The following is a 17,057-nucleotide window of genomic DNA, read 5'->3' as shown; positions in this document are numbered from 1 at the left end:
GAGAGAAACAGAGGATGCACCAAACTTTAGTGGTTAATGATTAATAAAGTCTAAAACATTGTAGGAGTCAGAAGGTAAGGAGAAAGAAAGAGATTAATATCTCAAATATTTGGGAAAGAGGAACAAGAAGAACAGATGCAATTATATAGTATACATAGCTATACACTGAGTGTGGGCTTGGTATGATGGCATACCCCGGAGGGGAGTAATCATTATCTTTTCCTTGCCACAGACATTTAAAAGGAAACTGAAAGATCAGTAGAAATGCTTGTCCCAAGGTATACTGATATACCTTATTCAAACTCAATGCTTTTCTAAAGTTACATAGTTTGCTAGACATTCAATAAATATTTTTAAGTGTATGAACATAATATCTGTAGCCACCCTTTTGAGCATCCTCTCATTTTGCATTCTTGTAAATTGACTTGCCAGAGGGCATATTTCCAAATTGTAAAGTGACCTGTTTGCACTCCTAAAACTAATATGTATAAACAAGTTATACACAACCATGAAATAGCATTAGCAGCAAGGAAGAAGTGAAGAGAGATTGAGGTATACTTCTTGTAGAGGATGAAATTTTAACTGGGAATTGAAGGAAGCTAAGGAAGCCAAGAGAGAGAGATAAAGAAAAACATTCCAACCTACTATATTGCAGGCACTATGTGTATTAAGTGTTGTGTATACAAAAAGAGCCAAAAGACTCACTATGGGAAGGACATAGCATGAAAAGGGATAACAGGCCTTTTCTTCAAATTGTCGAAGGCCTGTTTTGTTCAAGAAACAATAGGTTTATTGTTCCATACTGTTCTGAAGGGTAAAACTAAGACTTCCAGGGTAATTATTTTCCTGGATCTGGAAATCTTCAAGTAGAGACTAGATAGTTCAGAAAGGATATTAGAGAAAAGATTCTGACATTCTGTGGGACTTCAAACAAGATGGCTTTGAAGTCTTTTCTCGTTCTGAGATTCTGTTAAAATGCAATGAAATAGGGTAAATAATGTCACCTACTACCATTTTTACTCTTGATGATGTTCCATAGGACTTAAGTACCGACGTATTTTAGAATCTTAACTATGGAAAAGAGCTACGAAGTTTTCAAGTTCAGTTTCCTTCCTTCAGATCACTTTTCTGCTTTAAAGAAGAACAATTTGCTTTCTTTTCTGTCTTCTTTCTAAGAGAAATCTTACCTGATATGTCAAGGTTTGACTGATTGCTAGAGACTCTAAGAGAACCAATGTTGAGAGTAGCCAGGATAGACTCAGCATCGACCAAAGTTTGATCACTTGATAGCTTAGACTGGTTGGACAGGATAGCACACATTGAACATTCTCGGATGTTGGCTGCAATTAGGTCTCCAGGATAGAGAGCAGATCCCTGCATGGGAATAGAGAAGGAGGAAGAAGACTTGGTTAGAAGTTAGGCAGTTACCTAATCTTGTGGATAACAATGAAAGGAAAGCCTAGAAGAAATAAAGGCATCCTTACCCTAATTCTCAATTTTGTCAAGGCTCAGTTCTGAATGTGACTGAATCCTGCAGTCAGTCAGTCAGCAAGTCTTTATTGATTGTTTATATTGTCCCTACCAATGTTAAGTGTTGGGGATATAAATGCAAGAAAAAAGAAAGACAGCCCCTTCACTCAATGAGCTTAATGGGGTCAGACATCACAATAAAAGGAGCTGAAGAGAGTAAAAGTGGGAGAAGAATAGAGAAGGAGATATCCTGAAAGGATCACTGTAGCAGATCAACTTCCTAATTGTCAGTTGCTCCTGGTTTGGGCAATCCTTCAAGGAAGGAATCTTTATATTCCTGGAAAGATGGTGTAAGGGAGTATTAAACTTAATATGTATATTTATACATTAACAATCAGTTACTTGAGAGTTGGCCAAGGAAGCAATTAATATAGGGTCCTAAAAATTCCTATATAATGGTGAAATATGACAATTTAAGTAAGTTAAAGAGCAGGAGAAGCAATTTAGAGGTGAAGCGAACTTTTGATTTCATTCTTTCATTTTACAGACAAGGAAATAGAAACCAAGAAAGTGGAAACAATATGCTCAAATTTTCAGTCAATAAATAATAATAAGAATCAGAATTGAGATTTGGACCCTGGTTCTCTGACTCTGGATGCGGTATCCTTTCTACTGTATCAATAATGCCTATGAAAATTGAAAGTCCTTCATGAACAATTTTTGAGAGATTTCTTTCTTCCACTTTCTATTGCAAGGGTGATATAGATGTAGGAAAGCACATGGGGAGTAAATAATTTGGCTGTGTATTCAGATCCATATCTAAACTATGAAAATGTGTCCTTCCTACTTATGGATTTACCATAGCCCAGACATGTTGGGGGAATTCTTTATGCTTAAGCAGTCTGGTTTTCAGGAGGCAGTCTAGTCTTAGAGCCAGAAGACTAGATTTGAAATCTGAGTTCTGTCACTCACTATGTGTCCAAGTTTTGGCTTGACCTCTTAAGACCTTGATTTACTCATGACCAAAATGAGAGAGTCGAACTCAGCAAAGCTTAGGATCCTTTCCAACTCTCTATTATCCTCCAAGGATAAACACATAGTTCATCAGCTGTTCTCTGTAAAGTCAGCAATAATCTTTTCATTGCTAAATCTAATCACCTTTGTTAAGTCTTAAATCCTCTTGACTTCTCTAGAGCATTTGATATTATTAAGAACCATTCCTTCCGGATACTCATTTCTCTGGATTTTCATAATATAATTCTGGTATGATTCTCTTCCTATCAGGCTGATTCCTCCTTGCTAAATCATCATCCATGTCTTGCTTCTTCAAGTATCTCTCAAATTATATGTTGTTCAAGGAATATTTCTTAATACCTCCAGTTTTTTTTCCCACTTAAATTTGCATTTCTTTAATCAATAGCCTAATACCTCCAGTTGCACCTTCCCTTCACCAATCACTATATATTTTTTGAAGGGGGAGATATAATCTTTAATCATCTTGAAGAACCTTTAAGAAAGAACTCAGGATTACCTTAGTTACATGACGAGATATTAGAAATAGACTATTTTAAAGGATTATATTTTTGTATCTGCTTTATTTTTCATACAAGATCAGACTGTGATCACCATAAAGCCATCACCTATGTTATATTTTTATATCTCTCTCACAGTGATTAATATTGTCCCTTATACACAATAGACACTTCTAAAAAGCCTCAAAGGTCTTGTAATATTTGCTAAAGTTTGAATGCAAATGTAAAAATACAATAATACTACATTAATGGTAAATCTATGGATTGTGACATACCACTGAAGAGAACATACACATTAATGAGAAAATAGATACACAAAATCTATTTCTGAAAAGCTCAAAGACTTTAATAATGTTAACTAAATAAAAATAACATGAAATTACATTGACATAAACACTTTAAGGTTTACCAAGGTCTTTCTTCATAATTGTTGTGAAGTTTTTTTTTTGTTTCATTATTCATATTGTTATAAATTTCCCATCCAAATTTTGACCATCTTTACGGATAAGAAAATCTTGTTATCAAGAGGGACCAATTCATGCTCAGATTTTTCCATCATTTTAGAATCAGTATTGTAACAATGAAAAAAACCACCTCTATTTCCTCCCCCCACATTCACACTTACTGGGAGGATGTATAGCTTGGGAAAATGTCTTAGGAATCTCCATTCTCTTTGCAGGTAATCCAAAGCCCCAATAAACACAATGTCCTTCAGTTCTTTGAAGGTATAGTTACTGGTTCTTAAGGGCATCACAAAATTCCGAAGCCCCAGCAGAGGTGATTGAGAATCTCCAAAGACACAGACGACAATATGATTCTGGAATTTTACAGCATCAAGTTCAATATGTTTCTAAAAGAGAAATAACCCAGAGAAAAAAGAGAAGTTTTCTTTTTTTAAATCCCCAAAGACACCATTTCTAGAAATTATAGAATGAATTTCCTACAAGTATACCCCTTTTTTTTCTGTTCCTCTTCCATAATTAAATTTTTCTAGGCTTAAATCTCTGCCTGTCTTGAATCTGACATTAAGGCAATAATGGGTTCTGCTATGATAAATACTGTCAAGTTCTAAAATTAGGATTAGGGGAATGATCTACATCACTGAGATGAAATTCACATAGGAACAGAACCACTAAGTACTACATAAAGATCCCAGTGGGCTGCAAATTGACTAAGAAACACACATATTAACATCATTGATATTCTATTGAATTTTTTATTTTTTTAATATTTTCCTATTACTTTTTAATCTAGTTCGCTAATGTTATAACTCAGGAATGTTACAACTGTGTTTAACACCTCTGGGCCTACTTGTTCATGTGTATTCGGAAATTCACTGGGAGATAGCTAAGTGGTACAGTTGGTATAGCACTGGATTGGAATCAAGGAGACAAATTCAAATTAGGCCTCAGACAGTTACTAGCTGTGTGAAACTGGGCAAGCCCCTCAACCTTTCTTTAGATAAATTTCCTTACCTATAAAGTTGGGATAATAATAGCATCTACATCTCAGGATTGTTGTGAGAATTTAGTGAAATAATATTTTTAATGTTCTTTCCCAGGTTTAAAATGCTGTCTAAATGGGAGCTATTACTATTATTTAACTCATCCTCTCCTATAGTATAAGCTTGTTAATATCAAAGATCATGTTTTTTCTTATCTAAATTTAATATTTTTTTCAAAATTATTACAGTACATGGCACACAATAATCTCTTAGTAAATGTTTATTACATTGTGCTGCCTTTTAAAAACCTCAATCTTATACCTTGTGTAAAATGCTAAAAGATAACTAAGGAGAGTGGGAGATAAAATACACTGCCTGTCTGAGGTGGGCCTATTATCCCTTAGAACTCAGGTCAGTATTTTCTAATTGTATAGCTGTCAGTGTATATCATGACTCAAAAGTGCCTGGAATTTCAGAGCTGATGTTAGTTATTTGGAAATCATAAAAGACAAGGTGGTACAAAAGAAAAGGTTTCTGTACAGGTACAAATTTCTGCTGTCATAGGATAAGTATTTAGGATCTCTGGTCCTCAGTTTTCCCATATGTAAAATGAAGGGCATGGTGGATGAACTCCCTGGATATGGAACTCCTGGGAAAGTCCCTTTTGTCAGTTCTCCACTGTATTGCATGTTGGGCTACTAAGTAAGGGAGGTGGAGGAAAAGTCATGGACTGGGGCCTTGGAAGCAGATATTTCAACCAAATGGAAGATGTCAAATTAGCATTAGTGCTAAGTAAAACTGCCTTTAAAGAGCTCCCCCTATACTCTGCAAAAGGAAACATAAGCGTGTTGTCTGGGGGGGTCCACCATGAATGATCCCAATTTTAAACAAATCTATTTAAAAATTGTTTTTAGCTAAGCAGATTAGTTTTAAGTTGAATAATGAAGCCTCTAATGCTATTTAATGTAACATGCCTGAAGTCCAACAATTACTCTTCTGAATAGAACTAAACAATTAGAAACAAGATGCATGGCACAGGGTATTAATAGGCACAGCTAGAGATGCTTCCCAGGAGAAGCTGTGGGACAAAGCTGTTTCTTAGCATGAAGATCCCTGGATTTGAAATTATAGGAGTTAGGTTTGAGATCTGGTTTTGTAGTTAACGGTCTGTGTGACTAGGGCTAACCACCTCTCTGGGTGTTGGCTTCCTCATATAAAATGATAGGAGATTAATTAGATGTCACTAAGGTTATTATCTAATTCTCAATGCTAACTTCCAGTGAATTGAAAATAATGGTGCTTTGTGAATGGAAGTACAATTGTATTTTTTCAGAATTAAATGTCTTTCTTCCCCATCCCTTCCCCCTTTCCCCTATAGGGGTAGGGATAAAATGCATAGCATTTTGGGGTTGGAGTCCAGAAAACTTACATACTAGCTGTGTGGAATTCTGAAAGCCACTGTCTCTCTGTTCCTGAAGCAACTGCCTGGGATGTATATTCTAAGGTTAAAATGGATTGCAAACTACATTAGTGAAGGGAATTCCTATACTCTAAGTTCCCCAGAATAACAAAATCATGGATTTTTCAAGTAGTCCAACATCAACCAAACATAAGCAATGCTCAAACTCAGATAGATTCATAGATCATTAGATATCAATGTATTTATCTATAGATATAGATACAGACATAGATATGTCTGGAGGAAGAGTTTCTGTAGACCCCAGGATAATCACTTAAGAGTTCACTTTACATAATCCTCTAATTGTGTAGATAAGGAAACTCAATCCCATTGATAAGGCCAAGTCAACTAAAGCCAAACAATCCATGCCATCATATTTAGAAAAATAAGTAGATTTCTTATAATTCTATGTACATTTGCACATCAAAAATCTCCAAAGAATCTTTTTCTAATATCTCACAATGCAATTTTCACACCACAGATTCAGTAAACAAGAGCTTACATTATTATTATTATCATTCTAGTAGTATGGATTTCCTCACAAATTTGCTCACTGCTAACAACCAAGAGAGGTGTTTTTATACCAAGATCAATTCATTAGAAGTCCTTATGCAGAAGCTGATCCACTTGCAAGGAATGTTGTCATAGCTATCCTTTGGTGGGGGATTGGTTGGACAAGATTTCTTTAAACTCTGAAATTCTACACTCTATGATTCCCATCATATAGATTAGCAAGCAGATGTTTAGAGAGAGTTCAAAGGCTTGTCCAGTGTTCATACAGTTCAGCCATATCTCAAAAAGGACATAACTATTTCAAATTTGATTGCTCTTCCTGCTGTAGAATTCCTATTATTAGCCTCTTGGATTCTTTTTTTCTACAATGAATTGCCCAACTTTCCTACTGAAAGCATGCTTGATTTCCTCCTCAAAGGAAATTTCTTTTGCTTAGTTTGGATGAGACAATTATTTGCTAAAATGGTCAATCTCAGTCCACCTGTGTTCCAATTGATACTACAACTTGGAAGATTCCTTAATTTTGATCCAATATTGATTAAACTCTTGCAAAACTGGATCTTCTCCTTGACACAATAATGGCATCAAGCCACAGGAATGCTCCGTGTATGTGTGTGTGTTTGTGTGTGTGTATATAGTGAAAGCACACATACATACCCATACACACACATACACACATGTGCCTATCTATATGTTTCTTAAATAGTATAAACTAACTGGATATGCCAAATAAATCTTGTTATTAAAAACACCAAAAGTTTGGTTCACAATTAGTCACAGATGAAATAGCTATGCAAGGAAAAGTTCTATAATTCATCTATAGTAGTCATATCATACTTTAGTTTCTGCTACTTGGAAATGAATTATGAAGGGAATCCACAACATAAGCATCATAATTGGTATGATGCTAAAAGATTTAGTCTGATTTTTCTTTTTACATATGAAGAAATTGAGGCAAAGAAAAAAGTGGTAAATTGTTCAAGAACACAAGTAGGATCATTTAAAACATTTTCCATGATCTCAGACTGATTTTGAGGCAAGATGGTAATGCATACTTGATTGGAAGGCATACTTAAGAAACTCAATAAATGAAAATCTAGACTGAGAAAACATAGAATTAGGAAGTGTAGATGTGCATGTGCCATTATAAAAATAACAACAACAATGCTACTTTATTATACAGAAGAACAGGCTGCAGGATTAATTTAAAGAGTGAGCTCCCTTGGTACATTAGAATTGATTGACTTTACAAATTTTTAAATATCTCTTTAGGAACACATTTACTTGATAAAGCAGGTCATTTGATATTAATTCAGCTTGAAATCTAAGTGCACATTTTAGAAGAAAGGAGGGGATCAGGGGCATATGGCATGTACTTATAATCTTTGCTGCTGGAGTAGACTAAATGTAATGACTAGCTTGAGTTTAAGATTTCTGATCTCTCCTAGGGTGAAAACCAATTGCATTTTCTTTATGCTTAGCATCAATATAGTGAATCTTCAGTGAAGAAGGACACATAAAGAGTATCATGGCCCTGGATCTACAGTGAAGCTGGTCAAAGCTTCCATGTTAATCAGTATTGTGAATGAATTGGTGATACACTTTCAATCTAGACAAGATAAAAACTTAGTTTCAAATAAGTGAATGGAGCTGGAGTGTCAGGGAAGTAGGGAAGGCAATAGGGTTTTGTGGCACAAGTACCTACCAGAATTATATTTTCCAGGGGGACTGATTTACACCAGTGAAACATGCCACTGTTATCAAAAAGGTCGTTTTTCATATCACTCTCCAAAGTTGTCAGATCCCTAAGCAGAAACAGTAGAGAATTAATATGATAATTTTCTAGGGACTTCCCACAAACATTTTAGCATGACATATTCCAATTTAGCTCTGCTTTCTGGAGAAATCCTTCAGAAATGAGGAATAGTCAGAGGGAACAAAGAGATAATACCAATTAGCTCTCCCATTCTTTTCAAAACCATATAATAAACAGCCTAAAACCTGTGGACATCTTTGAAAAGACTATAGGCAATTTCATATGTAAAAGTGCTAGGAAAGCTAGATCTCAAAGTAATATAATCTCCACATTAAGAATAGATTTGGTAGGGGCAGCTGGATGGTGCAGTAGATAGAGTGTTGGCTCTGAAGTCAGGAGGTCCTGAGTTCAAATATGGCCTCAGACAAGTAATACTTTCTAGCTGTGTGACCTTAGGCAAGTCACTTAACCCCCATTATCTCAGCAAAAAAAAAACAAAAAAAACAAAACAAAGAATAGATTTGGAGAGGGACCTGAAGCCACTGAATTTTTCTGACAAGTCTGAACCAGGACTTCTGAAAAGTCCTGAACCAAGCAGTACATGGGCAGTCTCCTTATTTTGACCAAGTCATTGACTTCTACATTAGTGAAAATACAAAGAAAATGTTTGAGATCAATTTTATTTCTAGTTGAAAAACTGTCAGGAAACAGGGGCTAATATTGCTACCTATGGCAGCAGGCAAGTTCAAATTTCAGCTCTAGGTTCAATTCTGTGTCTCAAGTCACAAAGTAAGAGAGGAGGCAGGGTCTGGGCCAAACTGATTTCACAAACAGGCCAAGAGTGGAAGAAGTCAGACCAGAACCTGGGCTTCTAATCCAAAATGACACCTGTACTATATGGAGTGAGGGTCACAGTCACTTTTTCCAAGATTGTCAGAGGAAGTTAAAAAAAAAGTATCTGGTATGAATGACAGATAAATGGAGCAGTGGATAGAATTCTGAGCTTGAGTCAGGAAGACCTGAATTAAAATCCCATTTCAGGTCCTTATTAACTATGACAATGATTAAGTAGTTAATGATTAAGACAAACCACTTAAAACTTTTTTTTTCAGTTTTTTCATCTGTGAAATTCAGAAAGTAACATCACCTACCTCCCAGGGTTGTTGTGAAAATCAGAAAAGATAATAATTATAAAGTGGTTAGCATATTACTTGGCACTATATAAATTATATAGACACTAGCTATTAATAGTTATTATGTCTTGATCCATGAACTGAGGTAAAAGACAAAATTAAATTGCTAAAGCCTAATATAAAGAAGAAATTAGGTAAAATATTTCCAAGAGGGAAAAAAGTCTCAGAAGAAGAAAATAACTCAAGCAATTGGAAATAGAATCTCAGAAAAAAAGGATCATCCAGAAAGATCACATGAGTGAAAAGAATGAAATGAGAGAATTAAAAGGAAACTGACAGAAATTAGAAAATGTTGTGCTAGTAGTGAATGCTTTAAAAATAGAATACTCTAACATAAAGCAATAATTTTATGATAAAACAGTAAAAATATTGCAAGTATGAGAAAGACACTAAGTATTTAGCATCACACAAAATTATATAGAAATTATTAAGGAAAGAAAATATTGGAGTATATTATATTCAGGGATGTGCTAGAAACAGATCTTATTGGTTTCTCACCATATAGTTAATTTGTTGAAACACATTGTCATTTTCTACCTCCACAACATCCATGTATCCCATTCTTTTTGCTCACAAATCACCTCATCACCTCTCATTTGAATTGTTGCCAGAGTTATGTAACTGGTCTCTTTTTTCGAGTCTCTCCCTACTCAGTTCTCCATTGAGCTGTTAAGTTGATTTTACTTAGGTGTATTTTTGATCATACCCCTTCTCCCTTCCCTCAGCTATCTCATTATCCTATCCTTTGATCTATAAGTCCCATGTTTTTTTTTTTTTGTTGTTGTTGTTGTTCTTCATGCTCAAAGAGGAACAAAATGTCACCATCATGTTGGAGAATATATATATATATATATATATATTTTTTTTTCATAGCTACAATATTTCTATAATAATAGCACATTTTAATGTCAGGTTATTCCAAGTTAAATAATTTCCCATCTCTGCAGTAACTGACCTGATGCCATTTTTATCTTCATTAAAGGCATCAGAAAATATCACAGAACATATGCTAAAAAGCATAGGAGCAAGCACATAGTCTTGCTTCATTCTATTGGTGACTGGGAAAGTACAAGAGCATTGCCTATTAGCACACATGCTATCATGTAACTGACATACAATACGACTAATGAACTTCTCCATGCAACCAAGAAGACCTTGTCCACATCAATGAATTTTGTCTGTAGAGCTTTGTTTGCTCCTGGCATTTCTGCTGAAGTTGTCAGGCAGCAAGCACCATATCCACTGTTAATCAGCCCTTTTTGAAACCACATTAGCTCTTGGATAGATGACTAACTTCCTGATGAAAGATCAGCCTTTTAAAGCCAACTTGGCTAGCATCTTGCCAGCAATGACTGAGAAGACATCCCTTGTCCCCTTGAATGTCCTTAAATAGCTTATTTTCTTTTTCAGGATTCTTTGCCACATCCAGGATCAAATATAAACTTCTCTGACGAACATTTAAAGTTCTTCAAAACCTTTTCACTTTTCCTTCATGTTATTTCCCTCCATGTATTTTATGATCTAACTATGATGTAGTGGCTTATGCATTTCACTTGACATTCTATATCTCATCTCTGCTTTAGTTTCAGTGTCCTCCATGCTTTTTTTTTTTTTTTTTGCCTCCTCACATCTCTTTAATTCCCTGAGCTCCTTTAGGACTAGAATCAAATACCATCCTGTGCAGGAGGCATTTTTTCATGTCCCCAAATTCTAGTGACTTTTTCTAATAGATATACTTTATATATTCTTAGTCATCTCCCCAATAGAATGTAAAATCTCTGAGCAAGCAACTGATTTTTGCTTTGAATCCCCAGGGCTTAGTACATGTTGTGGTGAATACTGATTTTTTTATTTTTAATAAATTTATTTATTTTAATATATATTGCTTTATGAATCATGTTAGAAAAGAAAAGCCGGAGTAAAAGGGGAACAATGAGAGAGAGAGAGAAAAAGAGAAAAAAGAAGTGAACATAGCATAAGTTGATTTACATTAACTAGTTCTTTTTCTGGATGAAGATGACATTTTCTGTCCAAAGTCTATTGGCATTGCTTTGGATCACTGAACCATTGAGAAGAACCAAGTCTTTCATAGTTGCTGATTGCCTATTCTTGCTGTAATTGTGTACAATGTATTCCTGATTTTACTTGTTTAATTCAACATCATCCAAGCCTTTCTAAAATCAGCTCATTCATTATTTTTATAGAACAATAATGTTCCATAACCTTCATGTGCCACAGCTTATTCAGTCATCCACCAATTAATGGGCATCTACTCATTTTCTAATTCTTTGCTACCACAAAAATAACTTCTACAAACATATTTGCACATGTGGGACCTTTTCCCTCCTTTATGGTTTCCTTGGTATACAGAACCAGTAGTGACACTGCTGGTCAAAGGGTATGCACAGTTTTATAGCCCTGTGGCAATAGTTCCAAATTTCTCTTCAGAATGATTGGATCATTTCACAACTCCACCAACAATGAATTATCCAAATCCCTCCAACACTTATTATTATCTTTCCCTATCACTTTAGCCAATCTGAGAGGTGTGAGGTAATATGGATTATTCAATAAATGTGTTGATTGACTGATTAGAGGATAGAATAACAGAAGGGATCATGGGAAATGATGTTTTGTGGATGTAAAATGAGAAGGAAAGAAAAGGGAGCTTACCAAAAATATCCTTAATTTTTTTTCTGGAAATTATCAAGCAAGGTCTTCAGGTAAGACATTATGGGAACTTAAAGAATACAAGAGAATGGTGAAACTTAAAGAATGATTCATCATTAAAATAAGCAACTTAATGCTTCCAATAAGAAGAAGTGGCAATCATTATTTCACTGAAAACAACAATATAAAGTAAGATGCATAAAAGAGAGAAGCCAGGAAATGGCACTGCACTTAACGGTACAATATATTAGTAGAATAATATGGAAGCTAAATACATAGTCACTAAATTTTATGACATCTAAATACTTAAAGGAAAAGATAATCAAACTCTAGGAAGAAAAAAAACAATAAAATAATGATTGAAGGTGGCTATAACATTCCTTTTCAGATTTAGATACATTTAATTTTTTTTAAAAGTTAATTTTATAATCAGGATAAAATGATAATCATATAGTAAATTCTATAATCATTAAAAATGAATTCTATTAAATTCATAAATAAATTCCATCAGCATTAAAAAGAAAACAACTCAAGTATTATATAAATTATTAAAAAAAATTAAAAAAGCTATCTTATTAAATGTCAATGAGACGAACAGCATTCTGATACTCAAATTAGTTCCTGGTACAGAAAAAGAAAACTATACTTAATCTATCTATAGAGAGTATTGATGCAAAAATATTGATAAAATATTAACAAAAAGCTATAGCAACATATTTAAAAGATTATGTTAGGATGTAAAGTGGACTTAAAGTTAAGAAAACAACACTTAAAGTCAATTTACAACAAAACAATTCACAAAATCCAAAGATTATATAAAAATGTGGAAAGAGGTTTTAAAAATTTTTACAGGATATAAAATTCATTTATAATTTGAAAATAACCCAGAAAGGCATAGGAATGAATAGACCTTTTCTTAATATGGCAAATGTTATATTTCTTAAACAAAGAATCAGAATTATTTATATATACATCAAGAAAGACTTTTCCAATTGGATTGGGGATAAAGCAAGTACATTTATTGTAACTTTCTATAGTGTCTCAAAAATTATAGTTATAGAAATAAGTGAAAAAAATAAAGAGAATAAAAATAGACAAAGAAGAAGCAAATTTTTCACTTAGAGATCTGTAGAAAGTAAACTAAAATTAATTGATGTGATTAATAACTCCAAGAAACTAGATATAACATAAACCTTTGAAGCCATCAGCCTTCCTATACTTACTAACAATTCCTTAGCAAGAGTACTGGAAAGAATTACATTCAAAATTACTTCAAAATATATAAAATATCTTGGAGTATGTCTACCCTAAAAACATATCAAGGACTTATGAAATAAATATAAAGCATACTTTATAGAATTAAAAGATTGAAATAAGTAATAGGAAATATAGTTGGACTATACTAATATAAAATATTTAATAAAGTTTTATTTAACTTAGTATAGTTTTACCACCATAGCAATTAAACTACCAAGGTGTTACTTTTTAGAACCAGGAAAAAATTCACTTGGAAAGAATTCAAGGTTAATAATGAAAGAAAGAAAAAAGTGAAGAGGCCATAGGAATATCAGATCTAAATCTATCCTATAATACAGCCAAATTATTTTTTTGTCTGATAATTCTGGAATTTAACTACAATATTCCTTGGCAGCTTTCTTCCCTTTCTGGGTGGGTGTTGCCAAGTCATGCATTATTCTAGGGTTTAGAGGTTCACTATTTGTCTTCTGTAGTTGCTTTGGAGATCTCACAGTTAATTTGCTGATTCACTGACTTCTGAATCAGGAAAGAATAGTAATTGCTGCCGGATTGAGTATAAGTCTCCTGTTAGATTCCCCTGGGAGACTGGAGGCCACTTTGCCCTGGATCCCTGAGCTACACCTATGATTGGCCACTTTCCTCCCCTTGCCTGATTGAAAGATGCCTTTTCTGAAGTTCTTCTAAAATATCTTCTGCTGGAAATTTGTTACAGTCCAGTCCAAATATTTGTGAGTTCTCTCTCTCTGAAACTCATTCAGAGACTTGATCTGGTATTGATTTTAGGGAAGCCAGGAAGAGCTTAGACAAATACCAGTCCATTTTCTGCTGTCTTGGTTCTGCCCCCCAAATTTTGTAATGGATTCTAAACTAAGAAAGTTGATCAAATGAGATCAACTAATAAAAAATCCAGAAGCAATAGAACGTAGTTTCCTAGTCTTGCATTAAACCAAACAATGATAGTTTAGAGTAAAGGCTTCTTATTTAATGAACCTTTTTGCAAAACTGGATAAACAGTCTGACAGAAATTAATTCCAAATGGATTCAAAATTTAAATATAAAAACTCATAACATGAAAAAAATAATAAAGGTAAGAAGATTCCTATCACAACCAAGGGTAGGGGGAGAATTCTAGGTCTGTATCTATTAGTGAAGACAGTTGATAATATCAGTAATATAAACTTGAAAATCCAATGTACAATGCAAAGTCAACATTTGAATAAGAAGTTAAAGATGGTTAACTGGGAAAACAATACAAAAACTGTGTTACTAAGAACATCTCTGGCAAATGTCTGATATCCAAGTTATAAAAAGGATTGATAGAAATATATAATGACAAAATCCCTTTTTCTAACAGGTAAGTGATTCAACAATATGAACAGATAGTTTTCAAATGAAGAAATACTGTATTCATGGCTGTTTGACAACTGTCAGCATGTATGAGCCTGTCCAAATGAATGGCATTCATTGGGAATATGGCAAAAGACAGGAAGGAGACAATGTTAATTAAGTTCAATAATTGTAATGCAAAAGTGCTTTATTGCAATGAGTTCTTAACGATAAAAATGGCAAAGAAGCATCAGCCTTTGCCCTCAGGAAGCTCACAGTTTAGCAGTTATGAATGACAAAGTAAAGAAAATATTAGCTATTGAATCACAAAACCTGTATTTAAGTCATAAATATCATTTACTAATGATGTAACTCTAGATGAAATACTTAACCACACTGAGCCTTAATTTCCCCATATTTAAAAGGGAAGCAATAGTGCTTTCATTATTTCCTTCAGAAGACAGTTATAAAAACCAAGTAAGTCAATATCTGAGAAAAGCACTCTTTGCAGATGATATGATGGTATACTTAGAGAACCCCAGAGATTCTACTAACAAGCTATTAGAAATAATCCCTAACTTAGCAGAGTTGCAGGTTATAAAATAAATCCCCATAAATCCTCAGCATTTTTATACATCACCAACAAAATCCAACAGCAAGAGATACAAAAAGAAATTCCATTCAGAATAACTGTCGACAGCATAAAATATTTGGGAATCTATCTACCAAAGGAAAGTCGGGAATTATATGAACAAAATTACAATAAACTTTCCACACAAATAAAGTCAGACTTAAACAATTGGAAACATATTAAGTGTTCCTGGATAGGTTGAGCGAATATAATAAAGATGACAATACTCCCTAAACTAATCTATTTATTTAGTGCTATACCAATCAGACTTCCAAGAAAATATTTTAATGATCTAGAAAAAATAACAACAAAATTCATATGGAATAATAAAAGGTCAAGAATCTCAAAAGAATTAATGAAAAAAAAAATCAAATGAAGGTGGCTTAGCTGTACCTGATCTAAAACTATATTATAAAGCAGCAGTCACCAAAAACCATTTGGTATTGGCTAAGAAATAGATTAGTTGATCAGTGGAACAGGTTAGGTTCACAAGACAGAATAGTCAACTATAGCAATTTAGTGTTTGGGAAACACAAAGATCCTAACTTTTGGGATAAGAATTCATTATTTGACAAAAACTGCTGGGATAATTGGAAATTAGTATGGCAGAAATTAGGCATGGACCCACATTTAACACCGTATACCATGATAAGATCAAAATGGGTCCATGATTTAGACATAAGGAACGAGAATATAAACAAATTTGAGGAACATAAGATAGTTTATCTCTCAGACTTGTGGAGGAGGAAGAAATTTGTGACTTAAGACGAACTAGAGACCATTATTGATCACAAAATAGAAAATTTTGATTACATCAAATTAAAAAGCTTCTGTACAAACAAAACTAATGTAAACAAGATTAGAAGGGAAGCAACAAACTGGGAAAACATCTTCACAGTTAAAGGTTCTGATAAAGACCTCATTTCCAAAATATATAGAGAACTGACTCTAATTTATAAGAAACCAAGCCATTCTCCAATTGATAAATGATCAAAAGATATGAACAGACAATTTTCAGATGATGAAATTGAAATTATTTCCACTCATATGAAAGTGTTCCAAATCATTATTAATTAGAGAAATGCAAATTAAGACAACTCTGAGATAACCACTACACACCTGTCAGATTGGCTAAGATGACAGGAAAAAATAATGATGATTGTTGGAGGGGATGTGGGAAAACTGGGACACTGATGCATTGTTGGTGGAGTTGTGAACGAATACAACCATTCTGGAGAGCAATCTGGAATTATGCCCCAAAAGTTATCAAACTGTGCATACCGTTTGATCCAGCAGTGTTTCTACTGGGCTTATACCCCAAGGAGATACTAAAGAAGGGAAAGGGACCTGTATGTGCCAAAATGTTTGTGGCAGCCCTGTTTGTAGTGGCCAGAAGCTGGAAAATGAATGGATGCCCATCAATTGGAGAATGGTTGGGTAAATTGTGGTATATGAATGTTATGGAATATTATTGTTCTGTAAGAAATGACCAGCAGAATGAATAGAGAGGCTTGGAGAGAATTACATGAACTGATGCTAAGTGAAATGAGCAGAACCAAGAGATCATTATATACGTCAACAATGATACTGTATGAGGATGTATTCTGATGGAAGTGGATTTCTTTGACAAAGAGACGTAATTCAGTTTCAATTGATCAATGATGGACAGAAGCAGCTACACCCAAAGAAAAAACACTGGGAAATGAATGTAAACTGTTTGCAATTTTGTTTTTCTTCCTGGGTTATTTTTACCTTCTCAATCCAATTCTCCCTGTGCAACAAGAAAACTGTTTGGATCTGCACACA

At 34.0% G+C, this 17,057-nt stretch overlaps 1 protein-coding gene across 3 annotated transcripts in view; it reads right to left on the bottom strand.

Annotated features, from left to right (window-relative positions):
- KCNU1 (potassium calcium-activated channel subfamily U member 1) overlaps positions 1-17,057 on the bottom strand; it is a 281,023-nt gene that overhangs the window by 45,035 nt on the left and 218,931 nt on the right. For all 3 annotated transcript variants that reach the window (XM_031950682.1, XM_031950683.1, XM_031950684.1), the window contains 3 exons: positions 8,124-8,223; positions 3,628-3,852; positions 1,188-1,374 (listed from right to left, as the gene is read on the bottom strand). In XM_031950682.1, the coding sequence (XP_031806542.1) occupies positions 1,188-1,374; positions 3,628-3,852; positions 8,124-8,223 (512 nt within the window). The remainder of the gene's footprint in view (positions 1-1,187; positions 1,375-3,627; positions 3,853-8,123; positions 8,224-17,057) is intronic.

The sequence above is a fragment of the Sarcophilus harrisii genome, chromosome 2 (genome assembly GCF_902635505.1).
Source record: "Sarcophilus harrisii chromosome 2, mSarHar1.11, whole genome shotgun sequence".
Lineage (NCBI taxonomy): Eukaryota > Metazoa > Chordata > Mammalia > Dasyuromorphia > Dasyuridae > Sarcophilus > Sarcophilus harrisii.
The sequence above is the reverse complement of the archived record's forward strand: the minus strand, read 5'-3'. Positions and strand labels throughout refer to the sequence as shown.